The sequence below is a fragment of the Chroicocephalus ridibundus genome, chromosome 3, assembly GCF_963924245.1.
Source record: "Chroicocephalus ridibundus chromosome 3, bChrRid1.1, whole genome shotgun sequence".
Classification (NCBI taxonomy): Eukaryota; Metazoa; Chordata; class Aves; order Charadriiformes; family Laridae; genus Chroicocephalus; species Chroicocephalus ridibundus.
The window spans coordinates 112,852,487-112,871,692 of NC_086286.1; the positions used below are offsets into that span (position 1 = coordinate 112,852,487).

General features: G+C 47.7%; 1 protein-coding gene across 5 annotated transcripts in view; it reads left to right on the top strand.

Annotated features, from left to right (window-relative positions):
- Window positions 1–18,904, top strand: part of HPCAL1 (hippocalcin like 1) — a 68,744-nt gene extending 49,840 nt beyond the window's left edge. For all 5 annotated transcript variants that reach the window (XM_063330470.1, XM_063330467.1, XM_063330468.1 and 2 more), the window contains 3 exons: window positions 12,222–12,624; window positions 13,745–13,850; window positions 17,675–18,904. In XM_063330470.1, the coding sequence (XP_063186540.1) occupies window positions 12,247–12,624; window positions 13,745–13,850; window positions 17,675–17,772 (582 nt within the window). In that variant the 5' untranslated portion in view covers window positions 12,222–12,246 and the 3' untranslated portion in view covers window positions 17,773–18,904. The remainder of the gene's footprint in view (window positions 1–12,221; window positions 12,625–13,744; window positions 13,851–17,674) is intronic.
- The last annotated feature ends 302 nt before the right edge of the window (window positions 18,905–19,206 follow it).

The following is a 19,206-nucleotide window of genomic DNA, read 5'->3' on the forward strand; positions in this document are numbered from 1 at the left end:
CAGTTATTTATTTGCTTATCATTACCGTTGCCCAGCCTACAGGGGTTCCTGGCTCCAATATTCATGGTCTACACGTGGGACAATGCGAAAGGCAGGAGCGAGGCAAGGGGGGAAGGTCCAGTGTGGCTGCACAGGTGAGGAGGGAGGGAAGGAGCTGGGAGAGATGGATGGAGAGGTTGAGTGCCTCCGTCCATCAGAATAAAGGGGCTGCTGCAGCCCTATAGGCCATGTGAGAAAGGGCTAAAAGGTAAATGGGGCTGAGAAATAGCCCCCCGTGATGTGGAGATGGCATTGCAAAGCGTAAAATTAGCTTCTTGATTTTCCTATTTCAGCAAAGGATGTTTTCGGGGGACAAGTCTGGCTCTGTACCTTTGGTGGGGCAGCTGAGAGTCCTGTCCCGGGCTTTCCACGGGCTTTTTTGTCTGGATGGCGCTGGTCACCATGGGACTGTGGGCAGCCCAGCCATCCCCTTCCCAACAACACTGTGGGAATCGCTGTGGGGTGGCCACATCCCATGGGAGACCCCCGTCAGCCTTCAGCTGGGTCCCAGCCAGATAGGACTTTCTTCCAGCGGCAACCCTTTTGGTCTTCAGCAGAACTTGGGAGAAAGGTTATTTAAAGCCCTTGCTTGTCCTTTCTGTGGAATATAGGAAGTAGGAAGTGCTTCCTCCCCGTAGATCTCTATCCGAAGCTTTTGTCCGCTTCCTTACAGTCCCACCCTGCTTGGAGTTGCTCCAAAATCCAGCAAGCCAGGGCAGTGCGCCATTGTTCAACGGGGTCATCCTCAGCTGCGGCTCCTCTCCTTTACCAGAACAGAAGGTTTCGGCACCAAAATGCTGAAGAGCACTGTTCTGGGCTGGGCTATGAGATATATAAATGCCCATCTGCCCTCCCTACCCCACCACCCCTCCTACAGTAGGAAATGTTGGTGCTGCAGAGAGGAAATACAGGGGATGACCTTCCTTTGAGAGCCCGATTGATGCTTGCTGCTGCGTTTGAGTTGTGAAATTTAAGGGAAGTCTCAAGCTAAATCTGACAAGTCATGATCTCTCTGATAGAGGGTCAAGAAGCTAAAAAAAACCCCATTAACCGCAAAGATATGAGGGCCTGAAATGCTTTTAAGGTACTGCCTACTCTCTTCAGAGCATGGGAGGAAAATGTGGGACTATTTCTGTTGTGCTGGGTGTATCTCAGGAAAGTCCAGCAGCAGAAACGTGCCTGTGTTTGTAGAGGGGAGAGAGAAGAGCCTGAATGGAGGCTCAGCCAGGGCAGAGCATCACCTGGAGGATCTACCTGGTGTCTCCACGGTCTAGACTGCCTTCAGCTGAGGAGATAAAGCTTCACTTTCCTTTGGCAGGAACCTCTTCCCTGATGCCAATGTGACTCCAAACATCAGTTTTGGAGCTGACTCCCCTGACCCTGAAGGTGGTACGTTCGCTGGCCTTCCCTTTTCAACATACGTACTGCCAACAAAAAGCTGTTAGCAGGCTTCAAGGCAAAGGGAAGTGGCCTCGCTGTTATGTGCTGAAACATGATGTCTGCACACCTCAGGAGAAAGCATCACTTCAGAAACTTTCAATTAGTGCCCCATCCTCCACCAGCGTAGCCTTCTTTTAACCACTGCCACCTCCTTTAAACACTTTTTTCCTGTTCCTCTGAAAAGGAAAAAATAAATGATGAATTATTGTGTTGACGTTACGCAAATGTTACGCTTACGGAAAGGTCTTGTTGACATGGTTTCTCACACAGGACACCTTCTCCTTGTGCAGAAAAGTTGCTGAAAATTTCCAGGAAAACAGATACGTTGTCCCTGGGGAAGGGAGATTAAAAAAAAATGACAGCCTGCTGGCTAGCATGGATCTTGGTTTGTGAAAGATGCAGAAGTTGATGAAAGCGCTGGATTGTTTTCTGTAGCCCTGTTAGAAGTGGAGCTGTCTGGTCGTTGATACCAAGTATAGCTTAGGGTCTCTTCAGAGACCAGAGTAATAAATGAAAAGATCAAAAAGTGGCTGAGGTCAGTATCCTGGCACGGCCGGACCCAGAAGAGCTTATCTGTCCATGGCCTGATGTGTTAAAACCTTACTGATTATGTGGTTTTGGGGTTTTTTTTTGCCTTTGCTAAAACAAAGTTCATGAAGATAGTGCCATCTGAAAGAGAGACCTTAAGGTGGTATCAGGAGTGGGTTTTCTCCCTCATCCCCTTCTCCCCTCATGAATGTCCACCTTCAATGTTGCTGTTGAAAGAAGACACTCATTTCCTGTTTTTCCATTCGAGACCTTCACCAATGTGGCACCGAGGTGGTGGGACAGGATGTGCCCCATGTGTGGTCTCAGGTGGAGGTCAGCTCTTCTCAGCCCATGCCTGTTGGGGTGCTTCCTGCTTCAAACCCATCGCGTCTCCTTCCTGTTACCGTACCCAGTTAGGGAGGAAAATACACCCATTTGGCCACTACTGGCATCACTTAGATAAAATTTAAAATTCAGCGTGATTTGATTTTCCATTTGCAGTCTTACCAAGCCTGCTGACAGAGGCTCAGCTCCAGGCAGCCCTCACCCGCAGCGCTCGGAAAAGCACATTTGGTGTGGATGACGCTGGGGATGGAGCCCTGTGGTGGAGGTTAATGAAAAAAGTGATGTCTTGAGTGCAGATTGCATGGTTTGGTTCTGAGATGATTTGCATTCGAGTGTTGAATGCCGCACAGAAGTGCCAGAGGAGAGAGAGGATTTTCACAGGGCTGTTTTTGGTGGCCCTAAAAATGTCGTTGTGTGTCTGGGTCAGGGGGTCTTCAGCTGTCTCCTCTGATGTGGAGCACTCCCCTTTCTCCGAGACAGACAGTCATATTGCTCTTCTGCATAATTTATAGCGAACGTGCTTATAAGAAAATCATACTGTGAAGTGTTCAGGATTAATGAAAGTTGCAGCTACTTAGCGCATGGGCTGGGACTGGAGGTGTCCTGCTGTGCTGCTGCCATCAGCCGCTGCTTGCCTTGGACTCAGCTGCTGGGGGGGAACGTCCAGCAAGACAGCTCAGCGAAGGGGTATTGACCATTTTTGTACAGATTTTATAGGAACTAGTCACAAAATAATACAATGATGTCTCCTGTTTTCTGGAGATCTTCTCCCATTTTTATTAATGGGAACTGAAGTAAGAGGTAACAGGAGGTATTACTTGCACGGCCAGAAAGGTGGTCTGTCATATCACTGCTGATCAAGCAAGGATGTCCTTCTCGTTTCTGCAACGGGTATAGAAAACGGCACTTTGTGAGCAGGATCCACCTAACAGGAACACCAACACCCTGCTCATCCCTGCGACCATCGGGTCTGGAGTTCACACCACTCAGGTGTGCCCACTGCCTTGGGCAAACACCCACGCGTGCCCTTGCACAGGTTGTCCATTGGGAGCCACCAGCCTGGGCATGCCATGGCATGGGCAGACCTTGCCATCCCAGGAGGACAGCAGGATGTTGCCCCAGATGTGTGTCTGCATACCGGCACAGATTTTGCTATAATTCAGTAGAAGGTGTTTGGCGTGGTATCCTCAAGGCATGAAGGCTTGTGGTTGCCCTGATACAAACCTGAGGATGAACCTCCCATCATGTTCCTCGTGTGATGCTCTTGTCCAAGATGTGTGCTGGAGACATGAGTTTCCCAAACATGATAGTAGTCTATGCACTTTTTTTGCTCCTTGATTTTAAAAATAAATTAAAAAAATGATCCCTGTGAGGCTGGTACAGTCACCTGCACCAAGACTTGAGTAATATCTTCAGCTAGCGTAGGGTTTTGGCTGATTCCTACCAGCAGAAGATTTGTTTTTCTGCTGCCTGAATTGCTGCATTCAGCAGAACCAGGTTCCTCCCTTACGGGTGGGATGCTGTTCTCGTGTAGGTATTTTACAGAGTTTTTATTTCATAGGGTTTTTACACCTCTGCAAGAAAAAAAATAAAAAAAATCTAAATTCTAGGTTTGCTTTGAGATTTTTAACTTCAGCGCTTTTTTCATTCAGCAAACAGGAAGATAAAGGTGTGAAACAATTATATTGCTATCATTAGTGGTTGCCACTGAAGGGGAAAGAGAAGAGTGTTTTGAGAAGAATTTTGGTTTAGTGGGGTGTATTTTACAAGGAAGGTAACCAGTGGCGTTTGCGCTATTTTAAAGTGATGATTTGTGTTTTAAAAAAAAAAAAAAAAAAAAAAGCAGCTCATTTAGAAAGCTGGATTAAGAAAATAAATGGATGGATTTATATTAGATTTGAGGGGTTTGGAACAAATAATTGGGTAGTAGTAGAAATTGTTAGCAATAGCTGTGTATTTGGTGCATGAAACTGTTAGTGACAAACAGTGTTTCTCTTGATTGAATTTTTGTCAAAGGTAGGTAGTTGGCGTATCTCCAAAACCACATTTTTAACATCTTTTTACTAAGCATACTTCTGCTAAAGAATGCTTTTTTTTTTAAAAAAAAAAAAAAGTTTCTTTCCACTCTTTGAAAACAAAGCCAACTCTCCTCTCTTCCCTGTTTCACATTAGCTACCTGAAATCCCCTTGATTCCTCCAGTCCCTTTACCTCAGCACAGTACCTGCAGCTGGGGAGGGGAAGGACGTCAGATCTCCGGCCTCTGAGGGTTGATCGTCCTCTGTCACTGTCTCTTTAGCAAGTGTCATTGTCCCCAAGCTCTCCATCTTCTCCACCTGAACGGCTCTGGTGCTCCGGGGTTTGCTCAGGTGCCGTTGGCTGGCTCTTGATACTGCCGTATTTTGGCTAATTCTTCCAAAATTTAAACTAGCTTCCTTTCTCTCAGGGCTGTGGTTATTCTGTAGAGAATTATTCTGTGATTTACCTTCATCAATTAAATAAATGCATCATATGAAGCTTTTAAAATCCAACGACAAAACAGCCCAACCATGCTAATTCTGTAGTTTTAATTATATTAAAAATGTAGTAATGGTTGCAATGTTCTCTCTGATTTTCCCGCTCGCGTCCGGCACCTTTCCCTGTCTTGCAGGCCTGCACTCACAGAGCTTTATTTAAAATTATATATCACAGTAGTATCTTCAGTGAACATGACGCGAGGTGGGTTTTTCCTCATGCAGCCCAGCCTTCTCAGAAAAAGACCTTGTACGCTAAGCCATTGTGCTGACATGTTTTCCTTGCTCTGTAATATTGTGTAAACAAACTGTAATTATTTTTTTTTTTTTTTTTTAAGCCTTGCCAACTTTGCACAGCGTCTGAAGACAAAATAGGGCTGGCTGCTTCTCCCCTGGTTTTGTTAAACAAAAAAAACCACAACAAAACAACCAAGAAGGAAAGGGCAAAGGGAGGAGAGGAGGAAAATCCACTCATGATTTTCTTTTCCTGTCGGCAGTCACAAGCTGCATTGCTGCCCAGTCTGCTCCCACCCAAATTAACCCAATTTCCTAATTTACTTGAAGTATTTCTGTGCTTTTCTTATTGCATTGGGAATATTTGTCCTTTAGAGTAATAAGCCCTCCTCCCTGAGCTGGAGAACGTTGCAGAGCGCTCCCTGAGGAACCGCCACTTTTCTCATTGCAACGCAGGTCTCATTTTTTCCTCGTTAGCAGCAATAACAGCAATTCATGAATGTTTTCGGGGGTGTTTTGTGGCTCTGTTGTTTCTTCGCAGTGAATTTGTAACCGTGCCCTCCATGGCAAGCTCTGGTCTCGGGGCGATGGGGTCAGTGTCAGCGGGCGCAGTGGGTACCGGCGTGTCCCGGCTCGTTGCAGCGACTGCAGCGGCTGGGAAGATGCTGCCGCTGTCGTCTGCAGACGCCTCTGTGCCGCGTAACGACGATGCGAACATTAAATGGTTCTCAGGTTAATGCACCGACGCTCGATGTCAGAGACTGATTGATTTTTCCCTGTAAATCAGGAATATAATCCTGAGTAAAGTGACTTCAATAGACAAGAGCAATCCAAAGACCTCTAAGTGAATTTCTTAGCTTTCAGCCCTTGCAACTGACTCCGTAAAATTAATGTGCCAGCCTGGAAATATTCCTCTCACATAGCTATTTGCAGGACTGGACCCTTTGTAATTATATCTTTCTTTGGCGAGCTGGGGATAGGTGGTTATCTATAATGGGTTTTCATCCCAGACATGGAATCGGGTTTTCAAGGCCGCACGGCTCCTGGGTGCGTGTTTATGGATAAACTTACAAAGTAAGGTGGCGCGAGGTCTGTTTGCCTTTCGGAAGGACATTCCATGTACAGACCTGAATTGTTCCTGAGTTTTCTGGAACTGAAAATGTGGGTGATACAGAGGGTGGTCCTTCCCCTTCACCCGCTTTTTTTAACAAGCTTCTGAAAAGGATTTAGCTTGAAAGTAAGTTGCAAGTAAGCGGTGTTACTTATTTAAATAAAAGCGTGATTAGTCATTGAAAGTGGAAAATTTAAAAAGCCTGTTTATTTATTTAGTATGGTCTGTTCTTCGCTTGTCGGGTTTCGTTTCTCTTTCTGTTTCCCCGAAGGCAGCAGCGGAAGGAGCTCGAGCTCCTCTCGACACCAGCCTTTCGCGTCTCAAACCCTGCAGCGTTTGAATTTTTCGCGGCCTTATGGATTGAGGTTTCTCTTTTGTCTTGCCCCTTGTATTCTTAACTTTTTAAGAGGCGAAGATGTTCCTTGTTGCACTTCGAACTTTATCAAAAGGTGTTACTTTTGGCCCCGGGGTCTACAGCTTGGGAAGACGAAGCGGGCGCTGTGGTAGCTGGTACGTGAGCGTTGGCGCTGCTTTTGCCGCAGGGCAGGAAAGAAGTTCACACGAGTTTACCAGCCAGGACCAGATATCTATAGCAACATATTTGTATATCCTGTGCCTTCTCTATTGCAATGCTTGTTGCTTAGGATACTGGCATTAAAACATGTAACAAAATCTGCTCTTTTACTCCCGAGTTCATCATCTGTCCCAGGGCCGCGTAATTGCACATTTCCCCTCCCAGTTCAGACCAGACCCATTGACCGGCCCTGGGCAAAGCACGGTCCGGAGGGGGTCATTATAATCCCATTTTGCAGCCTATTTGCTGCGTGATGTTTTCGTACCATTAGGCATTTGTTGCTAGCTGGTGTGCCCGAGAACCCATCTTCCTTTTGCGGCTCGGCCCACGGGAGCTGAAGTCGTCTTAAATACATCTGTGCCCTGACTGAATTGGTGAGCACTGGTGCCACCAGACCCCAAAACATTTTTCCCCAAGCGTGTGTTCCTGAAGTGTGGTGGCACAGATCTTTAGTGGCTGAGGCTTTTATTTGGACTACCTGTGGGGGTTTTGTCTTTTTTTTTTTTTTTTTTTAAAAAACACAAAGATCAAACTTTAAAAAAATACGGCCTCAGAACAAGACACCATGGTTGCTGAATTGCCTCAGGGAAGCGGGACCTCCTCATGGCTCTCGTCTTCACCCGGCTGTAGGAAAAAGGATATTGGGGCTATTTCCCAGAATGGTTGAGGTTGGCAGGGACCTCTTGAAATCATCCAGTCCACCCTCCCCTGCTCAAGCAGGGTCAGCTGGAGCAGCTTGCCCGGGACTATGACCAGTTGGATTTCAGTATTTCCAAGGATGGAGACTTCACAGTTTCCCTGGGCAACCTGTGCTAGTGTTTAACCAGCGTCACTATAAAATAGTGTTTCCAAGCAAAGTCTTTCTTTACACGACGCTCACAAGGTCCCTCTTGCCTCTTCTTCTGCACCCCAAGGCAGAAGGTATCAGGGAGGGATCTGAGGCTTTAGGTGTTCTAATGAAAAAATCTTCCACCCCTATGGGAATGGTTCTTGCATTTCAGACCAGCTTAGAGCAGTATTTGTTGCCTGACTTACGCTGTTCATTCGCTTGGGGCTCCTGCAGTCCCAGAGGCATGATGATACAGCTTCAGGACACCGCTCAGACACGCTTGTTCTGTTTTATAAAGAGAGCGCTGCAAGAGAATTGGTGCTTAGATTTCCCCCTGCAAAGCAGATAGCTCAGATAATATACAGGGTATTTATTCTGTTTCTCTGTGCACTGTCTTTCTCTGCTGGAGACCACCTCTATCCCACAGACTGGCATTTCATCAATTTTCCTCTTTTTATTAACACTCAATCAGTATCCGAGGGGGTTTGCACAAGGAGGTGCATCTCTGAGGATTCATTCCTCCTTTTGCAGCCGTAACTGATGCACTAAGAGAATCCCATCAGGAGTTCGGTTCAAGGGGGTTTTGCCTTCAGAAGGTTTGCAGTGAAAAAGCCAGGTTAATCTCCGGCTTTCTGGGTTACGTGCTCAGAAAGCGCTTCTACCCCGCAGTGACTGGTGGTTGACGGAGAGTTCATGTAAAAGTAGGATGCACGGAGCTTTGTTACAAGTGTTGGAAGTGCTTCAGTGTGTGGATGCCGACAACCAGTCCGTCTGTTGGTAAAAACACAGAACTGCTGCTTTAGCTGTTTCAGAGTCAGCTACAGCTACGCCCCGTAGCGCTGTATAACCGGTGTGCGTCTTGGCCTCAGTAAAAGACTTTTTTTTTTTTTCTCATTGCTAGGCTTTTGCTATGAGATTCTTGCTGATTTTTGGTGAGCCTAGAAGAACAGAGGATGTATTCAGGTAGTAGGGAGTTCTCTGGCATCTCGGTTTCTCGCCTGGCTGGATGTAGCTTATTGCAGGCTGGCAGCAGCACCGCGTTAGTATTAACAAAAATTTTGGTGTGAAACTGGAACAAAAAAATGAATCTGCGTTTCCCCTTGTTTGAGCCTTGCCTGACTGAGCAATGATATACTTGTGGAGTCTACTGGTCTGCAGTTACACTTTCAAGCTTTTCCTTGTCTGATCACCTCGAGGGCATTCCTGTGATTATTTTTGCTACCGCCATGGTAGTGCCGGATGCTCTGAGGGCTTTTGCTCATCAAGCTGAGCAGGGACAGACCTCGCTGCAGTGCATGTGGCATCGCTTCCCTGGATTTTCCCCCTGGCGTGGTGGGAAATGGAGGACGGGCGGGTTGTGTTGGAGTTAAGTCTCTGCCGACTGCCGGGAGCAACGTTAAGTGCAAGGATGTCTCTCCTCCCTTGCCCTCTACACCCACTGCAGCGAGTGATTTGGCTGGTACGGGGTCGTTAAAAAAAAAAAAACACCCCACAGCCCTAATCACAGGACTGACCCGAGCATCCCAGGCCCGATCCCTGTGATTTCCATTAGCAGCCATCCTCCAAGTGGTCTTGTGGCTAAATCAGCTGCTGAGCCTCTGGAAAGTGATTTGATGAAAGCATTTTATAGCAATTGAATGAAATGTCAGTTGGATGCCAGCAGCGGGGTTGCTGTCATGATTAATGAGATATTTAGGCATTTCATTTTGGAGGAGCTACCTGAAAACACAATTCACATCGAAGCTGTTTTTTTTTTTCTTAGATGGGCTTTAATAAATTAATGTTAATGTTGGTTATTTAATTATTCGTAACAAATTGGTTACAACAACTGCAGGGTTATATTTGGGTTGAACACATTATGAAGCCTTTCAGAAAGCTCGTATGCAAAAAGGGGTTGCGTTCGGAGCATTGCGCATTACTTTTCTGATATAAAACGGTGTAAAGGAGGAGGAAGGGTTGAAGTAAGCTGTAATTTGTTGAATGCAAAGACTACTTGAATATAAAGTTTTTTAAGCTGCTATTAGATGAGCACCCATCCAAAGAACAGGGTATGTCTTACTGCTAGTAGAAGTAGTGAAATTGAATAAATGAAGTTAACATCTTACCTCTCTGTTGTCTAGGGGCCTCTGTTTTTTAGGGAACAGAAATAATAAAGGTATTATAGGAAAGGGGAGAAGTGGCATAAAACCTCTTCAAACCTCTTTTAACTACCAGTTGGAAGTTTTACAGTCCCCCAACCCCTGTGCGTGACTAAAGCTGAATTTATTTCTGCTTAGAAGCCCAGCTCCTGCGTTGACGGGGATCTGCAACTCCTCCTGCCCTTCTCCCAGGGCTGCACCGAAGCCTGGGCAAATCTGAGCCAGCAGCCAGCGAGGCAGGGACTGCTTTGGGACCGGCACAGCAGCCTTTATAAAGCACCCGGGCATCACGCAGCCAAGGGGTTCAGAGAAAGACGGGACCTGAAGGCACCTCCTCGCCGGCGGGCAGAAACATAGCGTTACAATTTCTGCTCTTAAAAAAAGGACCGCAGTCAATGCGTTATTCACTCCGAGCCGCTGTTTTCTGCAAATTGACTGCAGCGGAGTAGAATATTGTGCTTTCTGCCCTTGGCACTGCAAGGATGAATATCTGGAGCAGGGGAGATTCAAAGATGGAAAGGCAGCTGGAGCAGCTGGGAATTAGTGGTTTAACTGGAGGGCAGCCCAGTGCTCTCCTGTGGGTGATGCTGTAGCATCCCCGCACGTTGGGAGCAAGCAGAGGTGTGTCAGGGGCCCGGAGAAAACTCTGCAGTGTAATGGACAAAAATAAAGCTTTGGAGCTGAAATATTGGCAGCTTTTCTAGAAAACAGAAGTGCTAATGATAACACAATTTTCCGTTAAGCCCGATGCATTGAACTAATGAGCAGCTGGCTGTTTTTTTTGTCTCCGAGCATTAAGCCACAGAGCAGGATGTGGATTTTTTACATTGCTGAGGCGATGCAGAGACTAAGTGGAATACAAATAAAACAAGCTTAAATTCAGCTGTTGAAAATCTCTCTGCTGTAGAGCAACTTATTTTTTGCTGACCTTTAACATTATTATTTTTATTTTTTTTTTTTAGGTTCTTATGCATGCTTGGGATTTTTTACTCTCTGGGAAGTGCTTAGCCCCAGTTATATTTTTCCTGGTCTCTGCACACTCTGGCAGTTTCCGAGTAGCCATGCCGTGTTGGCCTGTGACTAACCTGCCTTCTGCAGCGGCTGTGAGGGAGCCTAACGGGGTCCTAACAGGCCGTGCAGAGAAAGGTCATTTATGCCGGACCAGTCACAGGGGTTTGGACGTGACTTTGTGCAAAGGTGGTGAATAAACCCCAGGAAGGAGGTGCAGCTCGACCTCTTGCTTGGCAGCTGGGTTTGGTATTGCTGGGAAGCCGTGGAAAGGCTGAAAGGGATAAAAGTGGAAAATATATTATGGTTTGGGTTTTTTTTTTTTTTTCCTGTTGTTTCCTAAGTGCAGATTGACCATCTTTCGTTTTGTCGAGGGAGCTTTCCTGTTGCTGGGCGGTCTCACCTCCGCGGTGCCCCACACATCCTGGGCACTGTCAAGGGAGGGGACAAACCCAGCCCCGTCCTGATGTCCTGGTAAAATCCTGAGGTTAAAATGCCTTTTTGCCCACATTGGGGAATACTGAACTTCCTGAATAAGCTTATATAAAAGCATAAACCCCAGTAAACCTGAAAGGAGTCGCTTTGCCAAACATCTTGCTTTAAAAAACCCTTTTCTCTGCTTGTCCGGGAGGGTGGAGGGTTGCGATCTGATGGAAAGGATGAAGTCCCTTGTGCCGGTGCCGCTGTCACAGTGACCCAGCTGCTCGCGCTGCCTCCGTGGTTGGAAAGAAGAGATAGAGAGAAGTCTTGCAGAGGGTGATGCTGTTGAGCATGGGCTGTGCTGAGCCCAGCCTTGCTGCACCCTCCTGTGACCCCTGGGGTGCCACCAGCAGCACCGAGCCAGCCCCGCCGCGCTGGGGGGCTGCCGTGGGGTGAGGGATGCAGGGAGGGAGGAGATGCTCCGTAAGCCAAGGGGCTTCAAAGAGCATCCGGACGGTACGATCATGGCTGGCACGGAGCCGCCAGCCCTTCCTGCCCCTTGCTTCCCCTCCACTTACTTTCACTTTTCCAATAGATGGATTTTACTTTTCACCGCCCCTGCTGTCCCTGCCCGCTCGGTCAGCGCAGCAGATCAGTCTGTTGGCATGGGGCAAGGGTTGGGATCCAGACCTGGGCATCGCAATCTGTATGACAGAGTGGGATTGTGGCAGAGAAATAAAATAATGAGGATTATTTTTTCCCAGACAATAAGGATTAATAATAAGGGTTAATATTTCCCAAATAACGTCTCTCAATTTGCCTTCCCTGGTCCTTCAGCCACGTAGTAGTAACTGAGAGAGCCTAGAAGAGAGGAAAAGAGGCCAGATGAAATGAGATATTTTCCTAGTGATTTATAGCATCCTTTTTCTCCTCTTGCCCCTTTGCCCTGGGCAGGGTCTGCATTTCCCGCAGGGTTTTGCCTGCCCCCGGCCCCTCTCCGCCGAGCGGGGCCGGAGCTGAGGTGGGTGCTCTCTCGCTTTGCAGCTGCTGAGCCCGGATCCAGAAGAGGATGGGGAAGCAGAACAGCAAGCTGCGCCCCGAGGTGCTCCAGGACCTGCGCGAGAACACCGAGTTCACGGACCACGAGCTGCAGGAGTGGTACAAGGGCTTCCTAAAAGATTGCCCGACGGGCCATTTGACTGTGGAAGAGTTCAAAAAAATATACGCGAATTTTTTCCCTTACGGTGACGCGTCGAAGTTTGCGGAGCACGTCTTCCGCACCTTTGACACCAACGGCGACGGGACGATTGACTTTAGGGAATTCATCATCGCCCTGAGCGTCACCTCTCGGGGCAAGCTGGAACAGAAGCTGAAGTGGGCATTTAGTATGTACGACCTGGATGGCAACGGGTACATCAGTCGCGGGGAAATGCTAGAAATAGTGCAGGTGAGGCGTTGTCTCTGTTTTATATTTTATTCGTGTTGCTGTAACCTCTTCACCCTGAGACAGCTGGAGCCGGAGATGAGGGATGTGCTGAGCTGGGTCCCGCCTGCCCCAGGGAGGGGCCTGAGCCCAGGGTCCCCAAAGGGACACTGGGGACCGTGGTGGGACCTACGAGGTGCAAATGAGGAAGGACCCTGAGAGACGAACAGGGCGCTGTGCCGCTGGCCCGCAGCCAAAAGCGTGCAGCTCTCCCTGGGGGCTTCTTAACGAGGCATTGATGGGATCAAAAACCCCTAAATGCAAATTTTACTGACCTGATTAATCTCAAAATTAATAACTTTGAAAGTACAAATCTGAGTCAACGTGAGCTCCAAGTGAAAGGCTGTAGAGTGTCTCTGTCTCCCGAAGGCTGGGGACTCGTAGCCCACGGGCTGTACCGGGGGGCATGTGGGGCAGGGGCTCAGGGGGCTCTGCCGCTGGGATGTGTCTCCAGGACACTGCAAGGGGCACTGGGAAGCGCGTAATGCATCGGGACAGTGCCCCGGCGGTTGATCCTCACGGCTGAGCAGGGATGATTTAGGAGGAGGGTTAGGACTGCGGATGTCCTAAAGAGGTCTCATCTTTATTCATATTCTTCTAAGTCTGAAAATGCATTTCCTTACCCATCCACAAAGAAAAACAACCCCCATTCCTATATATCCATATTCACCTGTAATCCGTACAACACCCTACACGCATATGCATATGTGTTAAGAGCCAGCCGAAGAGGCGATGCCTTAGCCCAGGTGCAGAAAACAGAATTACACACCATTGCCTCCCGTATGCTAGCTCAGTCCTGCTCGACCATTAATCTAGACCCTGACTTTCAGTTAAGCTGACCCGGCAGTGTGGGAGATTCTTTTGAAGCGCAAATGAATACAGGAAAGAAAAATAAAAAATGCTGCAGTCAGAAATTCCTATTTGTTTTGGTTTATAAAGTCCCGCAGCTGCCTGCCAGGGTCAGCTGCCTTTTTTTATTGCTACTGGCTTAAATTCTTTTTTCTCAGTCCTGATGCTTGATCGTTTGGGCCATGTTTTTCCTATATCTTTTTTTCTTTTTTTTTTTTTTTTTTTTAATACTCAGGCAATCTACAAAATGGTTTCATCAGTAATGAAAATGCCGGAAGATGAATCCACCCCCGAGAAGCGAACAGACAAGATTTTCAGACAGATGGACACAAACAACGACGGTAGGATCTCCACCGGCACTCCTTCCTAGGCTCCTAGAAATAGAGGTTTTCTAGCCTGGCGTTGGTAGAAGCAGATGATGGTATTTGGGGGGGAGAGGGGGCAGGGATGTCTGCACCGGTGCCTCTGGTCTCTGCCTGGCCTTGCTGAGCATCTCCGGACCATAACAAATAGGGTGAAAAAGTGGGCAGTGGGTGAGAGACTTTTCCTGCTGGGGGGACAAAGGGATGGGAGGGGAGCAGTCCTTCCCTACCAGTTCATGGGCAAATCCCCTTCTGCAAAGGCTCCTCTGAAGCTCTCCTGAGTCCGGTATCTTCGGGTTATTTTCTCTGGGCATAGCAAAAAAGGGGCAGGAGGTTTTTCTCCCTTTGCCCTTCATAGGGTTGTACTCCTGGGCTTGTCATCAGTAGTGAGCGTCGGGGATGTGCTCGAGTACCTGAAAGCAAAAATTCCCCTGGGTCCGTAATGCTCATTTTCTGTGCATGTTTATGGCGTGTGTAGGTATGCGCACGGTCACACACGAACCTGCAGTGTTTCCTCCATTGCAGCGTGCGCATCGGGGGGTGTAACAGCTCCCGAGCCAATTATGGAGCCACTTGATAAATTATCTGACAGCGTTCCCGTCACAACCCCTCCACCTGAGCTAGCTCATTTCCTTAGGCTCGAAAAACACAGGCAAAATCGAGCAATTTCCTCTGCCCATCAGCCTGCCGACATGTTTCCTCTCGTCCCAGTCAAGGTGGAGCTTTCCCTGGGAATTACCCTGGCAGCGGCCGAGGTGGCAGCTGCCCACACCGCAATCAGGAGCTGTATCGTACTGATGTGCTCAGCGGGAGCAAAGATTTGGTTGTAGTGCTGAGATACGGAGACCCGGAAAAATAAGATCTTCTGTACAGAAAGGTTTTTATTTAAGAGAATTTTATGCCTGTGTTTTGGCATCTGCTGCTGCAGGCCCTGGAAGCAAATTCCTGGCCTTGCTGAAGTCCTTGAGTATTTAACCTTTGACTTCATCAAAACTAGCATTTCGTCCCCTGATTTCACATGTGTAGGGCCCTAAAATACCATGATTAAAGTATTTTTGTTCTGCAGAGGGTAGCGGCGCTTGCAGATGTGCCGCAGAGTAGCGGCCACAAAACCTGCTACGTACATCCTCCATCTGGTGCGCTTCGTTGCTGAAATAAAGTCATCCTCTTCCCAGTAAAATACCAGCCCCGCATGCCACGCGGTGCCGGGCAATGAAGTCTGCGCACGGGGAAGCGCGTGTGCTTTTGGTGGCTGGGAATGTTTCTTCTTCCCCATCCGACTGTGGGACACTGCAAGTAGATTTTGACTTGTGCTTTGCTTTTAAGTGTTGCAAGGAGAGTGGAAAACTAATAAACATCCTGATAGTTACGAGTACTCTTTTTCAGGCTGATAAAAACTTAAAAAAACACTAGGTTTGGGAACATTAGCTTAAAAGCCAGAAATTAGGACAGAAGCGTGCCACGGGTTTGTGAGGTTCTGTAATTTCTACAAGAGGAAGGTTTGCTCATTCCTCCGCGCTCGACCTGATCCGGGTGCTGGCCACTGAGCTCAGTCCTCTGGGAGCATCCTGGGGCTGGTGCAAACCAGTGTGATGAGCTTGTGTCTCCCTCCCTTCAGGGGCACGTGGCCAAAAGGGGCAGCGGGCAGCTGCCAAGTGCAAGATGTTTGTGCTTGGGTCCTGCCCATGTCGAGCGTCTGAAGCCAATGCTATGAGGTTCAACAAGGCCAAGTGCCGGGTCCGGCACTTGGGTCACAACAACCCCATGCAGCACTACAGGCTTGGGGAAGAGTGGCTGGAAAGATGTCAGGTGGAAAAGGACCTGGGGGTGTTGGTCGGCTGCAGCTGAATAAGAGCCATCAGTGTGCCCAGGTGGCCAAGAAGGCCAGTAGCATCCTGGCTTGTATCAGGAACAATGTGGTGAGTGGACTAGGGAAGTGACTGTCCCCCTGTACTGGGCACTGGTGAGGCCCCACCTCGAGTGCTGTGTTCAGTTTTGGGCCCCTCGCCGCAAAAAAGACATTGAGGTGCTGGAGCACGTCCAGGGAAGGGCAACGAAGCTGGTGAGGGGTCTGGAGAACAAGTCTTATGAGGAGCGGCTGAGGGAGCTGGAGTTGTTCAGCCTGGAGAAAAAGAGGCTGAGGGGAGACCTTCTCGCTCTCTACAACTCCCTGAAAGGAGGCTGTAGAGAGGTGGGGGTCGGTCTCTTCTCCCAAGTAACAGGCGATAGGACAAGAGGAAACGGCCTCAAGTTGTGCCAGGGGAGGTTCAGACTGGATATTAGGAAATATTTTTACACTGAAAGGGTTATCAAACATTGGAAGAGGCTGCCCAGGGAAGTGGTTGAGTCGCCATCGCTGGAGGTATTTAAAAGATGGAGTAGATGTAGTGCTTAGAGATATGGTTTAGTGATGGCTTTTGTCAGAGCTAGGTTGATGGTTGGACTAGATGATCCAACCAAGATGATCCAAGGTCCCTTCCAACCCAGGCGATTCTATGATTCTGTGATTCTAAGAGTGGAGCGGTTTGGGTTAAGTAACGATGGCCCTGGGGTGTTGTGTGAGGGTAGGGGTAGGTCATGCTGGGAGCATGAGGTAGGTCAGAGGTTGCCAGATAAGGTGTCAGGAAAATGCTTGTCTCCTCCGGTTCGTAGGAAAAACTGTTTCGTTTCTCATCAATATTGCTACGGCTTATTTCTACCATGGTTCAGAGTGCTGGAGCAGGAGAGTACTGGTGATAGCAGGCAAGGCAGAGGCTGCTCACAGGCTCCCGGTGGCATTTGCGTGGGGCACTGGTGCTGAGCTCAGGAAAAACCTGCCAGGAGGCTGAGTCGTCCCAGGATGAGGTCTGGGAGACCAGATGGGATCTTTGTTCCTTTCTCACAGTGCTGTGGTGTGCCAGGGGACTACTGGAGTCAAGGGATGCCGGGGCAGTTGCTCCTCGTGATTTCTTCTCCAGAGATCACCTTTTCAGGTGCCGACTCTTACAGGGTCCATCCAAGTCAGTGCCTCTGGACTAAACCGAGTATATAATATGTATAAAACAGAAATGCTGAGGAGCAACACATGGCGGTAGGTGGGTCCCCCAAGGCTGGCCTTTCTTGCTGCCCCGTGGAACTGGTCCTGTTCCTGTACACCCCACAGGGCACAGCAAGTGCCTTGTAGAATCATAGAATCACAGAATGGTTTGGGTAGGAAGGGACCTTTGAAGGTCATCTAGTCCAACTCCCCTGCCAGGAACAGGGACATCTTCCACTAGAGCAGGTTGCTCAAAGCCCCATCCAACCTGACCTTGCCTGTGCAGGAGGAGAAGCCACCACTGCTCAGCGCTACATGTCACAACAAACGAGGGGGCAAAGTGGGGAGATTTGGGATATTTAGATTTAAAATGTCATAGTAATATACGCATCATTTTCAAACGTACATGTGTTCTGGTACCATACACTGTCTTCATGTGTCACGTAATTTGTATAGCCTGGTTCTGGGCAAAAAGCTGCCAAACTATGTTAGAACAGCCGTTTTTATATTTGGTACTGTCTTTTTAAATAAAAACCAGCAATTATTATGCTGGATTGTTTTGCAGAAGAAAAATGCATCTGGGCTTAAGGGCTTGAGTAGGATTTGGCTGCTGTGCATTGCTCTAAATTCCCCTCGATGCCTTTGCAATAGATTAAATATACGTATGTTGATTGGGTGAGGATGGGTTTTTTTTAAGCTACAACAACAGTGGCAGCAGCAACTGATTTTTTTTATTATTATTATTATTATTATTAATTATTTCCATGTTGGTTTTCCTCCCTTTCAGGTAAACTGTCGCTGGAAGAGTTCATCAAAGGTGCCAAGAGCGACCCCTCCATCGTGCGGTTGTTACAGTGCGACCCCAGTAGCGCGAGCCAATTCTGATTAAAGCGGACAGTGTGCACAGAGAATCTCGGCTTGTGTCCTTCAAGCTTTGCTCGCAAACGGATGCCTTCTCAACCATCCCTCCACACTTCCCGGATAAGATCCCGTTGCCAGATTGTGTGTGTGCGTGCGCGTGTGTCTCTCCGAGCGAACCAGCCCTCGCTCCCCTCACTAACACCGGTGCAGCTCTCCTTCGGCAGCTCCGTTTCTGCTTCCCTGTAATGTTACGATTCACTCTACACATTTTAAACGTTAATCGAAAGGTATGTTTACATGCAGCTACAAAAGAGTTGAAAGCGCTGGTGAGATACCACTTCACTTAGTCGGTAAGAAAGGTGATGTTCTAGTAGTTCCCGAGAAGATGCTAGGTAGGACTTTTACCCAACATAGCCGATGGTAGATAATTTATTTTGCTTCAGAAATTACTCTGTAAAAAAAAACAAAACAAAACAAAACAAAAAAAAAAAAAAGAAAAAAAAAAGCGGACTGAATGGAGTAGAAAGTTCAAAAAAAAAAAAAAGCAGCTTTCCTGGGCATGGTTCCAATTTTCTTTTTGAGGAAAATTGCTTGCACTTATCTAATGGTCTTTACTTTCTTTTAATATATATATAAATTATATATATATGGTGAAGTAAAATTTTAAATATTTAGGTCATCTATTTAAGGCATAAAATAGAATTCGAGCTTTGTTTCTTCTAGTCGTCTGTGATTTATTCAAATCTTGGAGATTGTTGGGGTTTTTTTTGTGATATTTATGCATTAGCAAATTGCTGTTCCAAAAGAAATGCATGACTAGCAGTTTGTGGATATTTCACTCTGTCTGATTCCTGAATGCAAATATTTGTTCATTTTTACTGTCGATCGTTCCAACGTTACTGTATTAACAAAAGACCTGAAAAGGAGTTCATCCTTATTTTGTATTTCTCAGTGGAGTCCTACTTTCTGGTGGTTGCTGCGTTCAATGGCTTTTGAGTGCCCCGAGGTGACGTGACTCGCACTGCTGTTCTCCACTTGGCTACACCTCCTCCCTTTTGCTGTCGATATGTTAATAGTCTTGTGCATTCCAGTGTTATTTAATATCTGCCTAATGCCAAGAAATATTAATTGAAATAAAAGACTACTTTTCTTGTCACTGCCTGTCTTGGTGTAACCCATGCAACAAGTTCCTACCGTCGTGTACTTGGGGGAAGGACAAGGCTGGCTCCCTGCCCGATGTGTCCCCATCTTGCCTGAGACGTGTTGCCTTGTAGGTACGTAGGGTTTTTTGGGACCCCACTGTTGCTGTTGGGTTAACACAGCAGTGTTGACGCCTTTGCGTCCCTGTGGGATCCTGCTCCATCCAAGCTGGGGTCCTGGGTGAAGGCAATTCCTTGGTGAAGGCCACAGGAAGGTGACAGCTCGGTTTCTGCTGGATGCGGAGCATCTCAAGGCGCC